This window comes from Hirundo rustica, chromosome 28 (assembly GCF_015227805.2).
Source record: "Hirundo rustica isolate bHirRus1 chromosome 28, bHirRus1.pri.v3, whole genome shotgun sequence".
NCBI classification, from domain to species: domain Eukaryota; kingdom Metazoa; phylum Chordata; class Aves; order Passeriformes; family Hirundinidae; genus Hirundo; species Hirundo rustica.
In genome coordinates, this window is record NC_053477.1 from 1,445,471 (window position 1) to 1,464,282 (window position 18,812).

The following is an 18,812-nucleotide window of genomic DNA, read 5'->3' on the forward strand; positions in this document are numbered from 1 at the left end:
CTTTGCATTCCTGTCTGACCCTGATATCCCTTATATCAGACTTGGTTTTTTACATCCTTGCTTCTGGTTCTCTATTTTGATCCAACTTGCGATCACCCCAGCTCAAGCTTGCCTGTCTCTGTCCAGGCTCCTAGCTAACCCTTCCTGCAAGGTAACCTCAAAGAGAAGCTAGTTCTGCTCACTTTGCATCAAACTCTGGCATTAAGCTCACTGTTTTCCAGAGAGGTCACTGGACGATTCTGAGTGACAGCACCAGAACTGGACATGAAACTGGAGATGATGCTGCTGCTTCTGTCCTAAAGCTTTTACCCTGCCATATGCATGCCTGTGCTCTGGCACCTGATTCAGTTGGCTCTCTGAAATATCACAGAATCATGGAGTGCTTTGAGTGGAAAGGGATCTTAAAGATCATCGAGTTCCACCCCCCTACCATAGGCAGGGACATCTCACACTAGCCCAGGTTGCTTCAAACCCCATCCACTCTGGCCTTAGATACTTCAGGGAACCAGGGGCAGACACAGCTTCTCCGGGCAACCTGTGCCAGGGCCTCCCCACCCTCACAGGGAAGAATTTCCTCACAATATCCCATCTAACCCTGTCCTCTGGCAGTGGGAAGCTTATCCCCCTTGTCCTGTCATTCCAGACCCTGTCTAAGGTCCCTCCTCAGCTCTCTTAGAGCCCCATTAGGAACTGTGAGGGTCTCTAAGGTCTCCCTGGAACCTTCTTTTGTCTAGGCTGAACATGTCTGACTTCTTCAGCTCTTCAGAAAAATAGCAGTGTGCATTTTGCTTTGTAGATCTGATGAGGGGGAACTGGGAAAATCCCCAGTGCTTTGGCACTTGTGGTCCTGCACCTGCTGACCTTTCTTGCCAGGTGTGATTGTGGGCAGGGTGGAAATGACAGGTAGTTCTCTTTTTCCTATGGGTAAATCTGTCAAACACTTTGTCTGAATTCAGGTGACTCTGGGTCTTCTCTTCCTCAAGCTTTCTGAACCGAAATGTTATGGTTTGCAATGGGAAGTGTAGCACCTGTCATGACATGCAGCCTGAACTACAGAATCACATAATATGCTCGATTGGAAGGGACCCACGAGGATCAAGTCCAACTCCTGGCCCTTCACAGGCCCCAAGAGTCACACCCTGTACCTGAAAGTGTTGTCTAAACGTTTCTTGAACTCTAAGGCTTTGTGCTTTGACCGCTTCCCTGGGGAGTCTGCTCCAGTGCCCAAACACCCTCTGGGTGAAGACCCGTTTTTCAGTATCTAACCTAACCCCCCCTGATGCAACCCTTGGGTCCTGTTATTGGTCACTGCAGGGAAGAGATCAGTATCTGAACTAGATCCAGCAAGACAAACCTGGAAGGCTGGCTAGCAAAATGCTGGCCATGAAGGTGTGTTGTTCTTTCTAGTCCCTTGTGAAATTTCATTTTAATCTGGAGAACACATGATAACTGCTTTGACATTGGGCTGCTGCTCGTTAAACTGGTCTGGGATATGGAAGCCAGCCAGCTGGGTCACCTCTAGTCTTGGGTCCTGCCTCTTGCAGGAGCAGCTGGGTGGAAAGGGCAGCTCCAAGAAGAGTTGCTGCAAGTGCCTGCACTTCCTTCAGGATGATCTCCAGTGCTTTCCTTGGGCTATGGTGAATTGGTTGAATGTGTGTAAAATGCCATGGCTGACTCTGTGGCAAACCCCCTGGCTAAACCTGGGCTTCCCAGTACATGCCCTACTGAAAGCTGCAGGGTGGGACCTCTCAAAGGCCCAACACCAGCTCCAGGTTACTTTTTTGGGTTCTCTGAACAGGAGAGAGCCGCTCTCTGGGTCTTTCATCTGCACTGATATTCCTGGGTCTGGGCTTTTGAGGAGAAGCAGTCTTTCCTGGAGCCCACTTCTCAAGTGCCTTGCACTGCTATACCTCTACTTTGCAAGCAATTTTCCCTGTAGGCAGTTTCTTCCCAACTTTATCCTGTTGCATGTCACAGCAAACCAAGAAAGAGCAGCCAAGCAGAGTGGTCAGAGAAATGGAAGCCCAGACCTACCTGGGAGGGAGAGTGATGCAAGAAGCTGAAATCAGGAGATGTGGGTGGCTTTGGTGTGCAGTGGTTCATTTGAGGCCTGTGTTGGGTACCCACCAAACAGATTTGCTTTGCACTGTTGTGACAGGGGAGATGATGATGCCATGCTGCTAGGAATGGGAGAGGCAGACCTGGCCATGCCAGGTGTACTGAGCAAAAACTGCATTTCCAGGCCATCAGGGACCTGGCTGTGGGACAGGGTGGATGGATTAATCCAAATGAAAATCTGATCTTAAGCTTGGTTCTCCATGCTTGGGGGAGGGAGTGGTCTCTGTTCAGTGCTCTCCTGCAGTAATTTGTAACCCACTTTTGTGTTCTCCCTCAACAGGAACTTGTGTGAGGCAACGGGACAAAAATGCTTAACTTAAGGACTTGTGCGGCAAAACTGAGGCCATTGACGGCCTCACAGACTGTAAAAACAATTTCCCAACACAGACCGGCAGCACCCAGGACGTTCCAACAACTCAGGTGCTACAGTGCGCCGGTGGCTGCCGAGCCATTTCTGAGTGGGACTAGTTCAAACTATGTAGAGGAAATGTATTATGCTTGGCTGGAAAATCCGAAAAGTGTACATAAGGTAAGGATTAACCTTGCCAGGATGTCACCTTCTCTGTGTGTCTGAGCAGTGGGTGCAGGTAAGTGCCACCTCTTGAGGAGGAGTGAATTCATCTGTAGGGGCTGGATGTTTGTGGATGGTCCTTCTGCCTCACTTTGCCCCAAAGAAACAGCAGTGATTCCTTGAGCAAGAACCAAGAGGAGCTTTTCCTGTTCGAGAGGGAACACCGTGGGCTTATGACACAGGCAGCATCCTGGATCAAAAGTGGATACAAGGAATGGCTTCTGCGAATCCCACTGTAGCAAGCGCCCAATGCTGTATATTTTCCATCTCTGGTGGCTCATCAAGAGGGTTCATTCCAGAGTGGAGGAGGAGGAAAAGGGACAAGGAGGGTATTCTCCACGTGGTGACTGGTTTCCTTTTTGTCTCAGGCATGCATGGTATTCTGTGTTGGGGCAGATGTAGCTAAGCTTTGAGCTTGTGTGTAAAGCCGGGCTGCTGATGTACAGATGGGGAGGGGACAGGGTCTGAAGGCCAGAGAAATTCCCACCAGCTGCTCCTGAACTTACAACTGGGAAAACAATCCAAACAATCCAGTTGTGGGCAGTATGTGCAGCGGTCTCTCCTGATCTGGATCCCTGAAGCACTTCCAGCAAGGCTGAGCCCACCAGGTTAGGGCTCAGCTGGGAGGGGGCGTTCTGAAACCTGACTGCATTTTTTTCCCCATCCCCAGTGTTTCACAGGGAAAATGTTCCTCCAGTGACTAAGTCTCAGCATTACCCAGGGGCTTTTTAGGACAGTTTTGAACATGTCCTGGTGTGGAGCAGGGATTTTCTTTATTTATGAGCCATGTGCAGACCAGGATGGAATGAGTGAATGAGCAGTTGGGCCTATAAGGAATCCTGTGCCCCAGCACTCATGGCAGTTTTGATGTGTTTTCAATGGCACTGATCCCTCCCATCCAAAATGAAGGTGCTAAAAAGTTCTTAAATATTTCACAAAAATGTTGACTTCATGCTTCTTTTGGAGGGAAGCAGGTGGCTGAGCCAAACTATAGACTGGGAAATAACAAACCATCTTACTTTGGGTTATGCCCTTTGCCAAACAGTGACTTGAAAGCTGCCCAAGCACATGGTACAACCCCTCCTTCAGAGGTGGGATATTGAATTAAAAGCCATGAGCTTGAATACTGTAGCTTGATTTAAAAACAAGTGAGGGTTACACCGTCTTGTCCTAGCAACAGGCATAATCATGACTTTGACAGAGAGTCACGGTGTGATACCAGCTCTTTGGTTCCGGACTCTGGACAGTCTTGAAAGTCACTCCAGGAAGATGTCAGAGTAAACACCAGGACTGACCACAGAAACTGGCTGGGAAGTGAATTTGGGTCCTGTGGCCAGACTTCTGGTTTGCTTCTGGTCTTGTTTCCTCGTTAATGTGGCTTGTCAGCCTGTCTGTAGGTTGGCAGGGCACACTTGGCTGAAGAAGTTGGAGGAAAATTTAGGTTGGAAGGAGACTCTGGAGCTTCTGCCCTGGCCTCCAGCTTGGACATGGCCTCTAGCTTGGGATGTCCACCTTCATGGCTAGACCAGGTCACCTGGGGCCTTGTGCAGTTAGGTTTTGAGCCCCTATAAGGGTGGAGCTTTCACCACCTCTGCAGGCCCCAAGTCCTGTGTTTATGGTGAAGAATTGAAAGTGTGTGATTTCTGGGTGACTGAACCCCTGGAAATCAACATGTCTGGAAGTACTTCTAAGTGCTCTGACAGCAGTGCAGTAGTTGACTTAAGAGTTTTCCTCCTGCATGGCTGGGACTTGTTTGTGACAGCAGGAAGATCAGTGAATGAAATGAAATGAAATGAAATGAAATGAAATGAAATGAAATGAAATGAAGGCCTTGCCATTTTCAGGAAGCAAACCTGAGACTCATGATGGAGAAAGCAAGTATTAGGGACTGCTTTTCCAACAAAACCAGGCTGGAGTCCTGTTTGGCAGAGAGTGGTTGGAGCAGGGAGATGGGACTATATGACCTTTGAGTGTCCCTTTCAATGTAAACCATTCTGTGATCCTACAAAATCCAGGTCTCAAAACTTTTGGTGGGCTTGATACATGTGTTGATGTGACTTTGCTGGTGCTTCCTGGTGCACTTGGCCTCATTCTAGGCCTTGTCTCTAGTGTGGACTCCACCTCATTCCAGTGACCAGTTTACCAAGATGCCTTCCCTGCTTGTCTCTGCACTCCTCTGTCCTCTCTGCGCTGCTTTGTCTTCTCTGCACTTTTTTGTGGGTCCCCTGTTCCTCCTGAGATCCTGAGCTGCTGTGCTTGGGCTGGGCTTGCGGCTATCTGGTCGTGTGGCTTGCAATCTTCACCAGCCTGTGTGCCCTCCCTGGGGGAGGAAAATGCTCCTGCTGTCCTTGATAAACATTGGCCTCTGTCCTGCCAGATGGAGCCAGATCTTAGGGTGGAGCTCTTGGAAAGGGTCAGGCTGTCACGGGGCCTTGGCTGAGGTTTTTTTGCCGCAGGCACAGAGAAGTCAGAAAGGAAAAACCCCGTAACTTTATTACTGCTGTTACCTTTGGCAAGTGCTGGATTAAGGCAAAGTTCTTCCCATGATAAAGCTGGATAACACTGATTGGGCTGTTCAGCCCTATCACTGATAGATAGGGCTGTGAGCTCCAGAGGCACCTCCGTGCTCCCCAGAAACCCATGGGATAGCCTTTGGATTCTCTTGAATTCGAAATCACATCAGCAGGTTGAAAGCTGATGTTTTTATGGCACTTATCAGTGCTCTAGCCTGCCCTGTGCCATCCAGACATCATTCTGTGAAGCAATAAAGCCCTCAGTGAAAGTGCCCAAGCTGACCCAGCCAGTGCCACACCTTGTTTGCAAAGTTTAAAGTGAACCTTTTCTTCCAAAACAGAGGCTAATTGTAACTCCAAGAGGTACGAATGGCAGGAGAAGAGGTTATAAAGGCAACACCCCTGGCTCTGTCCCTGTCCCCACCCACCTCCCAGGTTGATACATGCTCCTTTTCTCTTGCCTGTCTTTGTTTACCAGTACATGAAACAACCTTAAACCACAGAGCAAAGTAGCCAGCCAGGTTCCTCTCCATCCCAAGGGCACAGAGCCCATTCCTGGGTGCTTGTCCCTCCATTTGCAGGAGCTGATGGCTTTGGGGGCACCCAGGAGCTCTGTGAGCCTGGGAAAGGGAAGAGAAGGGATGGAACAAAAAGCAGCTTTCCCTCTTTTCCCACTGAAAATTCCTTTAGCAGTTAGAACAGGCTTGGGTGTTTTCTGTCTTCCTTTTTTTTTTTTTCCCTTGGGGGAGTGATTGTTTATCACTTACAGTGTCAAAATGTTCCAGATCTTATTTATGTTCCTTTAGCTTGACCTGTTTCTAAATTTATTCACCTTGTGCAGCCATGTGATGGGACAATGGGATGTTTGCGTAAATTGGGACTGGAAATACCTTCCTGGGGCATGTGATGGATGCTGCAACTGGAGGAGCTCCGGGGCAACAGCTGAACTGGGGTGATTCCAGCAAAGGGCAGGGTTTTGGTCCTCTCCACCCTGCTTCCAGGGCACAAAAACTGTTTTCTGCCTCAAGCAACCCCTGCTTTGAGAGCACTTCTCTATTTGATTTAAATACTCTGGGGGTGGCTGGGCTTCTCCCATCTCCAATCGCCAGGGCTGTATTTGGTGCTCTCCAAGCTGCGGCATGCCAAGCTCCCAGTTGGTGGAGAGACGCTTGGGCTGAAGCCAGGGGATTTGTTTGCTCTTGCTGGCTTTCTGGGTCTGTGCTGGCACACAGCTGCTGTTCCATTGTGCCCTCATCCTTTGCCATCATTTGGTGGCACATGAGATGAGGCACAAGCGTTACGGGAGGATGTGGGTTGGACTTTGTTTTGCCAGGCTCTCTCCTTCCCCAGATCTGTTGGTACTTCCACAAGGAGACTGTTTAACTTGGGTCTGGCCTGGGACACTTCCAGGCTTTTCAAACAGTGCTTGAAAAGTATGACAGTATACAAAGTCTGTCCAGGGCTTTTTTCCAGTGTTTTGATTTGTTTTCTTAACACCTAGAAATGCCCATCTGCAGAGGGAACAGGAGCAGAGGTGGCAGCTGCCTTGTTCTGGGCATAGGAGAGCTGGTATGGGAGTAGTGCTGTCATTGGTGTCACTAAAAGGATGGGGGAAAATTGAAGAAGAGATAGAAAAGTAAAAACATTGGTGGTTGAAGGCTGAACAACACAGCTTATGCTGGGATTTAGGTCTCCAGCCATTCAGACCAAGAAAAGAGGAAGATGTGTATTTGATTACGGGGCAGAAATATTTTTCAGAAAATCTTAGGGTATTTAGAGAGCAGTGGCCTCCCCTGGGGAGAAGAAAATAAGCTGAAAGTCCAGACTGGGGCTTATTGCTCAGAGCAGCGGTTCCAAAAGCAAAAAGCAGAGGCAAGGGATGGGGTATCACTGTGTCCTGTCCTGGTGCCGCTGCCAAAGGAGGGGTAGCTCTGGTGTTGGCCTCATGCCAAAAGAAACAATCCAGATTGATGGGAAGTGGAATAGTGGTGTAGCTGGAATAGTGGGAGAGCTTTAGTGCTTTTTTGTTCAAGGCAGGTGAGTGCCTTCAGTGGTGGCTGCATGGAGCTGAGATATAGGGGAGGAGGCAGCTCTGTCCCCTGCTTTGGCAGTAAAGTTGAGACCTCTGTAACCTTGACTAAGGAGGTGTTTGGACTGCAAGTGAAGACCCTGGTCACCTCTCTTCTTTCCTTTTTCCTAGTCATGGGACATCTTTTTTCGCAATGCCAATGCTGGAGCTGCTCCAGGCACTGCTTACCAAAGCCCTCCTCCACTGACTACCAGCCTCTCCACCCTGTCCCACGCCCAGTCCCTGGTTCAGGCACAGCCTAACGTGGATAAACTGGTGGAGGACCATCTTGCGGTGCAATCTCTCATCAGGGCATATCAGGTAAGGGGACCTTGTGCCAAGGAGGGTCACGTCCTTTGTGGAGGGGCTTGTGGTGGCTGAGGTGGGTTGGAGTTATTATGAATAATGCACATGTTTGCATGGAGGGCATGCAAGATAGGAGCTGGGCTGCCTTGTTAGGAATAGGAGCAGCTGATTCTGGGGCAGAAGCTCAGCTGATGCTTTGCTGGGCAACAGGAAGATTAAAGCTATTGTCATCCAAACAGGATGGCTGGGAGGGGGAGGTCTTCTCCACATTGGGTAGTTTGCTGCTGTCTGGAATGCTGCTTCTGTGCCAAGGGCTCCTGCCATGCTTAGCAGTGGCATGGAGCACCCATCCTGCTTCCCCCGGTTGCTGACAGAACTTCAGAGGTCCTAAAATAAAAGGTCAGGAAACACTTCTGTGTGATTTGCAACCTGGCAGCGGCCCGTGGGGCTGGTGGGCTGCAGCTCAGACTGATGCTGGCAAGTCAGCCTTCTAGGAGAAATGAGTTTGGAGCAGGAAAGAAACATCCTCTGGCTGAGGGAAGGCCAGCAAGTATTTTAACTCTGGAGAACATTTAAATGTGTTTCTACATCTATGTTATCCTTTTACTTTTTGTTGTGCTCTGGTTTATCAAGTATGGAGGCTGTAATTATGGCTGTGGTGGGAAGTTAATGAACTCATGCTGTGCAGTTGTGACCGTGAGCTTCTCACCTGTTCCTGTGACGAAGCACTTGCTGTGCTGTGCAGTTGTGTTCCTGCTGAGTTATGGGGGAAATCCAACGTAAAAGGCTATGAGTTACAGCAGGAACTGTAGCACTGGGAGAGTCCAAAGGTCTGCCCAGCCTTGGCCCTGCTCTCTGGCTCCAAGATAGTGTCCCTGCTGTGCCTGCCACTGCAACTGCGGGACCTGTTTGTGAGGACCTGCATGGCTGATTCCATGAGAGATGACCACCCTGCTGGCTCTCAGGCAGCCCCTGCCAGTGGCACAAGTGGACAGATGCAGAGTTTGAACATGGAGTGATGTAATTGGAAGCAGAAGCTTGAAGTCAGTGATTTGAACACAAAATACGTAACTTCTTCAGCATGCCCATTTCTTCTTCAGGCTCTGAATGGCAGTGCAGGAAGATGATGGCTCTTATATATATTTTTCTAAGCTGTCCATAGTGAGAAATCTACATCCCTCCCTGCCCTGCTGTCATAGTACGGCTGTAGCTGCAGTGGGATGTCCAAGTGGGCAGGTTCACGACAGTATATGGAGGTATGAAAGAGTAGGAAGGTGAAAGAAGCCCTGCATGTGATTAGTAACCTACTTAAAGCACCACAGAATATTTCTTACTTGGATCAAGCTTGGTTTTCCCTTATAGGTGAGCAGTGACTACTCTGCTGCGGCATCAGTGATGATTCCTTAATTGCAACTGTATTTGCATGTCCAAGTCGTTATTAATTTAGAGTTGTAGAGTGGTTTGGCTTGGCAGAGGCCTTACAGACCATCTTGATCCCACCCCCCTGGCATGGGCAGGGACACTTCCCACTATCCCAGGTTGGTCCAGGGTTGGACCAACCTGGCCTTGAACACTTCCAGGGATGGGGCAGCCACAGCTTCTCTGGCAAACCTGTGCCAGGTCTCATCATCCTCACAGGGAAGAATTTCTTCCTGATATCCCGTCTAACCTTGCCCTCTGGCAGTGGGAAGCCAATCCCCCATGTCTTGTCCCTCTAGGTCCTTGTCCAAAGTCCCTCTCCAGCTCTCTTTAGGCCCTGGAATGGGTTCCGAGATCCCTCTGGAGCTGTCTCTTCTCCATGCTGAACACTTCCAGCTCTGCCAGCCTGACTCCAGAGCAAAGGGTTCCAGGGCTCCAGCCCTTGGAGCATCTTTCTTGTTCCTTGTTTTGGCTTGTGTAGCATATGGACACTAACAAACAGCATGGCTCCTGTGGGGAAAGAGATGCTTTTTTTGCTCCCACAAAGGATGTTCTGTGTACCTGCAAAATGCTGAGATAATCTGTAAGCCACCAGGTGTCCCCAGCTCAAAGCTGTTTGCTGGACTAAGTGGCTTCCTGGTCGCCATCCTGGCCATGGGGAACAGCATGGTGAGCTTCCATCCTGCTGACTGCTATGTGATGGGCTCACCCCTGTGCTTTGCTGCAAGATGGACAAGCAAATAGTTCACAGACAGAGCTTTCCTCTGGCCATCAGTGCTCAGGGATGTGGTGTCACCTGACCCTGCAGAGAGCAGGGGGTAATGGTGCTTTCTTCCCAGTTTGCCTTAATGCTGATGACTGATTTCAGACTTCTTGGCTGGTAAAACCACAAAAGTCCCATCCTAAAATCCCCATGGGATGCTCTGAATAGGAATGCATTCTGGTGAATAAGGTCAGATCAATGTGTTTGGTTTGTACAAGAGGTTTAGTAATCCACTTGTATTTGAGTGCTTTTCCTAACTGGTAGCAGATTTGATGCCCAGGGTATTACTTGCAAGGAAGGCTCTGCACCTCAGTACCATGGCAGTTGTATTTCCTGCCCCATTCCCAGGATCACTGAGCCTGAAACTGTCAAGGAATAACCTGTGTCTCACCAGTTGAAGAGTGCTGGCCACCAAGATGACCTGACTTTGCTCAGTGAGTTGTGCTGCGATCTGTCCATGGGTACCTACCTCTGTGGCAGCAAAAACCCAGAACTCCTCGTCACCTCCTGTTCTCTGTGGCACTCAATGTGGATTCAGACCCAGCATAAGAATTCCTGGCCTGACTGCTGCTGTCAGGACTCCCTTGGTGCAAAAGCTCTTCATTATTTCCACACCTGGCCCTTCACAGGAGAGTGCTCCAGGTTCTGCTGTGGGATCTTCTCTCCAGAGGGATGCTGTGACCTGCTGCAGAGCTAGTCAGTTCCTCAGACACAAGTTCCTTGGGCTTTCAGGAGCTACCAGTGCCTGTGGCATTGTCTGTTTTCTCTGCTCTGTTGGCGAGAGAACACTTATATCTGCCAAAATCTGGAAAATTCATATAATCGCAGAATAGTTTGGATTGGAAGGGTCCTTAAAGCTTATCTTGTTTCACCGTGCTGCCCCCCTGCCATAGGCAAGGACACCTACTACAGCCTTCCAAATTGCTCCACAAGCCCTACCCAACCTTGCCTTGAACACTGCCAGAGATGGGGCAACCACAGCTTCTGTGGGTAAATTGCCTCTTCATGTGCCTGTGATTCTTAGGAGGAGATCATCAGTGTGAAGTTACTATGTCTGTAGGAAGGGAGCTGCTTGAGTTGGACACTGGAAAAGCATCAGGAGGCTCTTAGACCCTGTCTCTACTGTGAAGGAGGTTACCATCCCCCCATACCCCTGCCAAACCTGGTGTCAGGTAGAGCAGAGCATGATGGCTCCTGGCACTCTTCTATGTGCAGCGGGTGACAGTAAACCAAACTTCTCCAGGCTTCAACTGAAGCTAGAATTGGGGTAGCTCTGTGGAAAATATAAAGAGGGAAACTAAATGAAATTTTCTAACTTTTTTTTTCCTAAGGAATGTCTCTTCAATTAACTTGTTTTAATGACTAATCTGTGTTGTTGCTTCCAGGTCAGGGGTCACCACATTGCAAAGCTTGATCCTCTCGGCATTAGTTGTGTAAATTTTGATGATGCGCCAGTAACTGTTTCTCCAAACGTCGGTGAGAATTACTCTGCAAATTAATTCTAATGTAATTTAACTTTTTTACCCCTCCCCTCTTTTGTTTTTCTCTCCCTTTTGGTTCCTGTTCTCCTTTCCATTCCTGATGCATTTCATAGATTCGAGGGCATCATGTAGCACAACTCGATCCACTGGGCATCTTGGATGCAGATCTGGACTCCTCCCTTCCAGCCGATATTATCACATCCACAGACAAACTGGGTGAGGGCTTTGAGAGCAGTTGGTGCTGCATTGCTTGGGCTCCCCTCTCTTTCACAGCTTCGTAGGTAGATTGCTTCACAGGCCGGGGGTCTGAAGTTTCCTTAGTAATGATCACTCTAAAATTGTAGTTGCCGGCAGCAGCAGTGCAGTCCTGCCACCGTCCGGCTGTCACTCCAGTACTCAGCTCATGTTTCTTCAGCCAGTGCCAATCAGTGTTATCACTGATCATGCTCATCCAGAGGCAAAAACCCAGAAGAGCTGGAAGCAATTGCATCTTCTGGAAATGCAAAGCAGAGAGGCTTTGTTTTGGTGAGAGCTGAGGGTCTGTTCTCTCAGCTCCTCTTGCTGCCCTTGGGGACCCTTAGAGCTGGGAGTGAATGTACTGGATTCATCTCTGCGGGGCTGAGGGTGCCCTCCTGAACTTCCAGCTTGCCCCAGCATCCGTGAGTCCTTTAATTGCTCTTTTTCCAAGACTGAGCTATGAGTCCCTACTGGTGATCATAACAAGGAAGCTTTGGGATGCATTCCTGTCCAAGGAGAGAGTTGGAACTCCCAATGCGTGTGAGTGAGAGCTGCATGAGTATTGTGCAGAAGTGTGTGTGGTGCCCAGGACTTGAAATCCTGATTTGAAAGTGCTTAAACCCAGCACCTCTCCATGTGCTTTAGAGCTGATTTCTGTAGTTTGCTGCCATTCTCCTAGCCAGGATGAAGTTGCTGAACTCTGTCACCTCACTGGTGCTTCCCAGGGTGATTCCATGGCACTCTGAGTGCTCCAGAGGCATGCTCATGCTCCTAACGTAGAGTAGAGCATCAGTGATGATTACTAACCTCGCCAATTGAAACAGCCAATCAGAATGCACGGTGCATGTAAACCACCTTGATTCCTTATTCATCTGCCAGCACAGGGACACCAGCCCTGGACCTGCTGGACCTTCGGACAGGATTACATGTACCAGAAGCAGTAGGGAAGGGAGTGGGTTTTGGTTGGACCAGTTCCCTCGATGATGAGGAAGCTGCTTCATCCCACAGTCTGGACTCTTGACATACTTCTCTGGAAGACCAACCCTTGGCTGAACCTCAGGAGCCATCTAGCTCCAGCTGGGAGTGTCTCCTGTGCCTGAGACATTTTGATGGCAAGGGGAGGGAATATGATGCCTGTGAACCCAGCTGTGGGAGAACACACAAGCACTCAGTCAGCAATGTGAGGAAAGCAGGAAGACTTTTTAGGTGAACTTAAAGCTACTCACCATGGCTGGGTACTGGAGAGGATGAGGAAATGCTTTTCCAGCTCAGGGTTTTTGGCCTCTAGTGTGAGCACTACAGTTCTGAAGCAGAGCAGGAGAGGAGAGCCCTGAAGCCTTATGCCTGGTGGATGTATATCCCTTTTGAGAGTAAAGCAGGGTCTGGATGAAACCCAGAGCGAGTCAGCTGCGAGTGGTGGCAGTGACAGCTGTCCCTTGGCAGGAAAGGGAGCCAGGTGTAGGGAGCAGAGTTACTGTGCTGCTCAGGAAGTTGTAGATTCACAAAGTGGTCTGGTTTGAAGGGCGCTTAAGAGGTCAGCTAGTCTGACCCCACTGCCACAGGCAGGGACACCTTTCACTAGACCAGGTTGCTCCAAGCCCTGTCCAGCCTGTCGATGAACATTTCCAGGGATGGGGCATCCACAGCTGCTCTGGGCAGCCTGTGCTAGGGCCTCTCTACCCTCACAGGGAAGAATTTCTTCCTTATGTCCAGTCATTGACATACCCTTTGTCAGTGTGCAACCCTTGTCCCTGGTCCTGGCACTGTAGACCCTGCTAAAAAGTCTCTCTGCGCCTTTCCCATAAGACTCTTTATAGACTGAAAAGTGACAACAGGATCTCCTGGAGCTTTCTCTCCTCCAGGCTTGACACCCCCAGCTTTCCCAGTGTATTTCCATAGCAGAGAGGCTTCTTCAAGCATCTCCATGGCCTCCTCTGGACTTGCTTCAGCAAGTCCATGTCTGTCTTGCCCTGGGGACCCTAGTGGTGGAGGCAGTACTGGTGGGGTCTGACCTGAGTGAAGGAGAGGGATAGAATGCCCCCTTCAGCCTTCTGGTCACACTTCTGATGCAGCCCAGGACATGTATGGATTTCTGGGTTGTCAGTGATGTGGCTGGCTCATGTCCAGCTTCTTCTCCACCAGGACTTCAAAGTCCTTCTCTACCGAACTGCTTTCCATCCATCCATCCATCTGTCCTGGGGCTGGGGATTGCTCCAACCATTTGGCATTGTTGAACGTAATGAAGTTCCCATAGTCACTCTTTTCCAGCCTGTCCAAGTCCCTCTGGATGGCATCCTGTCCCTCCAGCATGTCACTGCAACGCTCAGTGGTGTCACCTGGCTGAGAGTGCCCATTATTCCACTGTCCATATCATTGATGGAGGATTTAAACCCTACTGATCCCAGCAGAGACCCTTGAGAGACACTGCTCCTTCCTGCTCTCCACTTGTGCATTAAACTCACAGGTCTGCTTCAGGGGAAGGTCAGTTCAGAGGGAAAGTCAGCTCAGAGAGCTGCTGAGTCTGCTGGTTCTTCAGGAGCCAGGTGTGTTCCAGCCATGTCCTGGCTTTAGAGGATGCAAAGCCCAATGTGATCCAAGAGCAAGTCTTCCCTGGCAGCGCCAGCCAGCCTGCTGGGCTGGTGGCAGTGAACAGCTGTAACATCTGGGGAAAGCAGTCCAGGCTCCATTTTTCCTGCTTCCCCAGGGTGAGTTACCACAAGCCAAGCAGTGTGGCTCACTGTGGTGGGAATCATTCAGGCGTAGCTAGTCCATAGGCATTGGCTGGAAGGTACCTCAGCATGGGATTTCTTGTCTCTGAGCAAGCCTTTAAGCTTAATCTCTGTTCCTTTATGGCTTTCATACTAAAATACCTGTCATTGTGGCTGCTGGTGTTGATTTGCTTCCCAGAAATCCATGAATTCATAGGAAATACTGCGTCCTAGGAACAAGATATAGTGGTGGCAGCTGCCAGCTCATGCTGGGGTTGTCTTATGTTAGAACCCCGGACTCACATGGCTAGATCTTAGCAAAAGACTTTTTTTTTTTTTTTTTTTTTTTTTTTTTTTTTCCTTTGTTGTTTAGCAACTGGTTTGGTTCTTGTTTGAAAGCTCTCTTTAGATTAAGCGGTGCAGTCTTTGGGGAAAATGTCAGAGGGTATACACCTGCCCAGGGCTACTCAGCCTGAGGAGTGGTGGGGTTGGAGCCACCCAATTCCCCTTTCTCTTGTCTTTTCTTTGTTATTTAAAAAAACCCAAAGTAATCTCATCCTGGTCTTCCACTGCAGCTGGTCTGACATATTGTGTAAAACAAGGACAGGATAACAGGAACTCAGTATGACCCTGAAAATAGAAAGAAAGAAATACTACTTTAGCACGCCAAAATCTGGGTGGTGTGTGGAAGGCTGTGTGTGTCTAAGTGTCTGTCTTGTCTGTCTTTCTCCCCGTGGAAGGCAGCTGCCTCTGCCTCATGTCAAGGGGAACTGATGGAAATCCTCCTCCAGCTCAGGAAGAGCCAAGCGAGCCCCGGCAGGAAGCTGGGCTTAAGGTGCTCGCATCTTCCTTTTCCCCACTTTGGGGAAATGTCGGATTTTCCCCACTGACCCAAAGGACAAATGTTTCCAAGGCCTTTTTTTGTAACCCAGGTGAGATCGAGGCACTTAGGTTACCTAACCTAGCTGGGCAGGCAGCTCTGGTGCTGCATGCTTGCCCACTGCTCCAGTGTGCCGGCACTCCTGCCTGCACCAGCCATGCTTCAGAAGAGACAGCTGTGCATGCCTGCTGCGCCGCCGTCTTCCTCATGAGCTGCCGGCTTGTTAACACCCCAGTCCTCCTCTTCTGTGCAAAGGCAGCACCCTTACTTCCGTGGGTTGACCTCGCTCCCAGCAGCACGAGCAGAACAAACCCTCTGGAGCAGGTGTTGGTGGGAGGCAGCTCCCAACTCTGCAGAGTCCCACTCCCTGTTATGCAGCTTGGCAGGATGCTTTCAGTTGCGGCAAATGAAGATGCCAGGCCACCCTCTCCCCCATCAAGGTGCAAGAGGAGATCTCAAACCATGCAGCTCAACTGCTCCCCAGTGTCTGATGCCCCCCTTCCCTTCCTGCTCCTCCCTCCTCTCAACAGACTTCCCACCAAGATTTCTGCCTAGTGCGTAGTCATCCTCCTTCCCTGCCCTTTTGCCCCTGATGGATTTTGACTGTATTTTAAATACTGCATTGACTTGTGCTTTCCATGACTAGTTTTCACAGTTCCAGGGTTTTTTTTACTAACTTTGACTGCATCTCTCTATCTTCTCCCTTTCTGCACCCCCCTCCCTGCCCCCCCAGACCTCACAGTGTTCAAGGAGCGGCTGAGAGTGTTAACAGTAGGAGGTATGCAATTAATGAGCCCTTAACCCTCTGGAGTGCAGGACTCTCTTTGAATAGGTTATTCTGGGCATGAACTGAGCTGGTAAAGTGGACCCCTTCCATCTCCCACCATTCCTGAGTTTTGCGACATGTTTTATTTTTAATTTCTACTCAAACTCTTGATGTAGATGTGTGGTTAGTGACACTTTGCCTTGTATAAATCAGTTTGAGCCTTGCTGGCCTTTTCTATACTGTGTTTGCATGCCTGGCTTGCTAGAATACATGTTTTGTTGTGAATATTAATATTTCAAGGCCTCAATCTCCCTCATTGGTTCAAGGCTTCTAAAAATCCAAGCTGTTTTCTCCTGGTTTTGTCACAGGGGAAATTTGGCAGCTCATCCCTTGTCTTCCTCCATCCGATGGTGTTGCTGCCTATAAATACCGAGTGTTGTCAAAGCTGGCAGGCTGCAGCAAAGAAGAAGCAAAGATGCTTAGATGTCCTAAAACTCCTTGTGAAATCTGATACTCCCCAAAGTGTGCCAGAATGTCTTCAAAGCATCACAGCAGAACAAGCCAAAGCCCTGTGCTGCAGGTCTGCAAGCTTCAGCAAATTACTGAGGATTCCCTGCAACCCTTCAACAGGCAGTTTGTCTGGGATGCTCCCTGCTGTCCCTTTCTGGGATTTCTCTTTGAATGGGAACCAAAGAGAAGCCCCAGAGACATGGGGCCAAACTCTTAATTCCTGTCTGGTTCAGTGTTCCTGGACATAGCTCCAGAGCAGAATTGCTGGGGCCTGGCTTCATTCACTCTCCTGGGACTCCAGTGTCCAGGAGGGTTGTGTGAACAGCAGAGGGGATGAACAGCAGTGGCAGCCAGGAATGTGTCCACTACAGGCTGACTGGAGTGTTCCCAGTTTCTGGACTCACCCTCCAAGGCTGCACAGGGATAAGCATGATGACCATGATGACTCCTGTCATCATGGAATCACAGACTGGCCTAGGCTGGAAGGAGCCTTTCATACTACCCGGTCTACTAGACCAGGTTACTCCAAGCCTGGCATTGAATACTTCGGGGATCGGGCTGTCAGCAGCTCACTGTCCATTCCTGACCACACAGCAAGGGATACTTTTAAGATGAAGTTCAAGGAAGGGGCCAGTTTTTGCCTCCCATTCCTCTGGGGAAGGTGGGTTACACTGCCCTGCTGTGTTTAGATGGCATTCTCCATCCCCTCTCTAAAAGAACCCCCAGCTGGGGTCCTGGGCTGGTTTGGAGGAAGCTGGGAGGGGTAGTGGGATGTGTCTCTTCTGCAGCTCCTGCCCTGGGGTTAGGAAACACCTTGGGACCAGGTCTTGTTGGGAGTGTGGGAGGGATGAGCAGGAGCCTGAAAGAGGTGCCAGGGCTGTAGACCCACTCCTTAATCCAAGCTCCTGCTTCAGAAGGGTTATGGGACTCTCCAACTCCTGGACCTGCTTCTGGCTTTCTGCATCGGTTTAGCAAGGTCAGCACTGTCCCTCCTCCTCCGTGCCTCAGTTTCCCCAAAGACAACCATGAACTTCAGTGGGTAGTGAGACACCTGTGATGGCTTTGAGGTACAGTGGGACTCGCCTGCAGCCCTAAATCCCAATCTCCAGCTCTTGAGGCCTGCTTGACCCTTCTCCAGACCCAGCTCAGCTCCCCACAGCCCCCATAACATGAGTAGGAGCTGTCTCCAAATCATCAGCTGCCAATGCCAAAGGGAGGAGGTTTGCTGAGCAGAGCTAGGCAAAAGTTCTAATTAAAAAGCTGTTGATTGGGGTGAAAGGGTACCAGGGCAGCCAAACCCCTGAGTGGCTGCTGGTCACCTTGCTCCTGGGCTGAGCTGTTCAGGAGAGTCTGTCAGAGCCCTGTTGCTTTTCTCTTTCTTGCCTCTCTGTCTCTCCCTCCTTGGGGTCTGTCTGTTTGGTTGTGTCCGTTTTAACTGTTTCCTTCTCTGTATTGACTCTCCATTTTTAATTCCCTGCCATGTGGTGACACCTCTGATGTGCTCGGTGACTCCTCAATTCCTGTTTTCTTTTCTCTCCCACTGCTATAGCTTGTTGTGTATTTTTTGTGTTCTTGGGGCTCCAAATTCCCTGACTCATCCTGGATTTTAATTGCCCTTTTCCATGCTTATACATTGCTTTGTGGTTCATTTCCTGTGGTGCCTTCCATAATAACTCATTGTTCCGTGCTCAATGTCTTTTTGTTTAATTATGGCTTGGTTTATATCCATATAAACCTCCTTCATGCTTTTTTTTTTTTTTTAATGCTGCTTTTTTTTGTCCCTTCCCTTTTCCTCTCTCAAATGTACCTGGTCTCTGTGTGACCGTATCCCCATCCCTCTTCCTTCCTTCTTTCTCTTGCTTATCCCACCCATGACAAATCCTGCAGGCTTTTATGGTCTGGATGAATCTGACCTCGACAAAGTTTTCCACTTGCCCACAACCACTTTCATCGGTGGAAATGAATCGGCTCTTCCACTCCGGGAAATCATCCGTCGGCTGGAGGTGAGGTGGGCAGGGGTCTATACCAGACCTGCATGCAGCCAGGGACAGGGGCAGAGCGGTTGTCTTTGGAAAGTCCTGGGTCAACCTGCACATTATAAGATTTTCAGTTTGGGAACTGATTCTCAGCAGTCTCCCCACTCATAAGAGCCACCTCAAGTAACCCATTCTGATTGCCTCCAGCTTTCTGCTGCATTGCAGCAACACACTTGGTTAGCCCAAGGTGGAGCAAACCCCAGGCAGCTAGATATAGCCTTTTTTGAAGCCTCTCCAGCTATGCTTTCCAGTTTGAAGCAGCAGCTGGCGCTGGCAGAGCACAGGAGTGGGCTGGAAGCCAGTGATCCCCTCTCCAGGCACTGCAGCAGTGTTGCTGTCCTCTATGGACATCCATCAGAGGGTCTTGGTGCAGGTTTGAGACCCCTGGGGCTGGGGCTTCCAGCTCGTGCAGGCAGTTCCCATTTTCTGCCAAATT

General features: G+C 49.7%; 1 protein-coding gene across 3 annotated transcripts in view; it reads left to right on the forward strand.

The window, feature by feature from the left end:
- The window catches only part of OGDH (oxoglutarate dehydrogenase), a 31,744-nt gene that overhangs the window by 1,017 nt on the left and 11,915 nt on the right, over positions 1-18,812 (forward strand). Inside the window, exons 2-6 of one of the 3 annotated variants that reach the window (XM_040087637.2) lie at positions 2,399-2,647; positions 7,403-7,591; positions 11,144-11,234; positions 15,798-15,842; positions 18,228-18,343. In XM_040087637.2, coding sequence (XP_039943571.1) covers positions 2,426-2,647; positions 7,403-7,591; positions 11,144-11,234; positions 15,798-15,842; positions 18,228-18,343 — 663 coding nt within the window. In that variant the 5' untranslated portion in view covers positions 2,399-2,425. Of the gene's footprint in view, positions 1-2,398; positions 2,648-7,402; positions 7,592-11,143; positions 11,235-11,352; positions 11,456-15,797; positions 15,843-18,227; positions 18,344-18,812 lie in introns of all 3 variants that reach the window. The other 2 variants (XM_040087639.2, XM_040087638.2) reach the window with 2 other exon arrangements.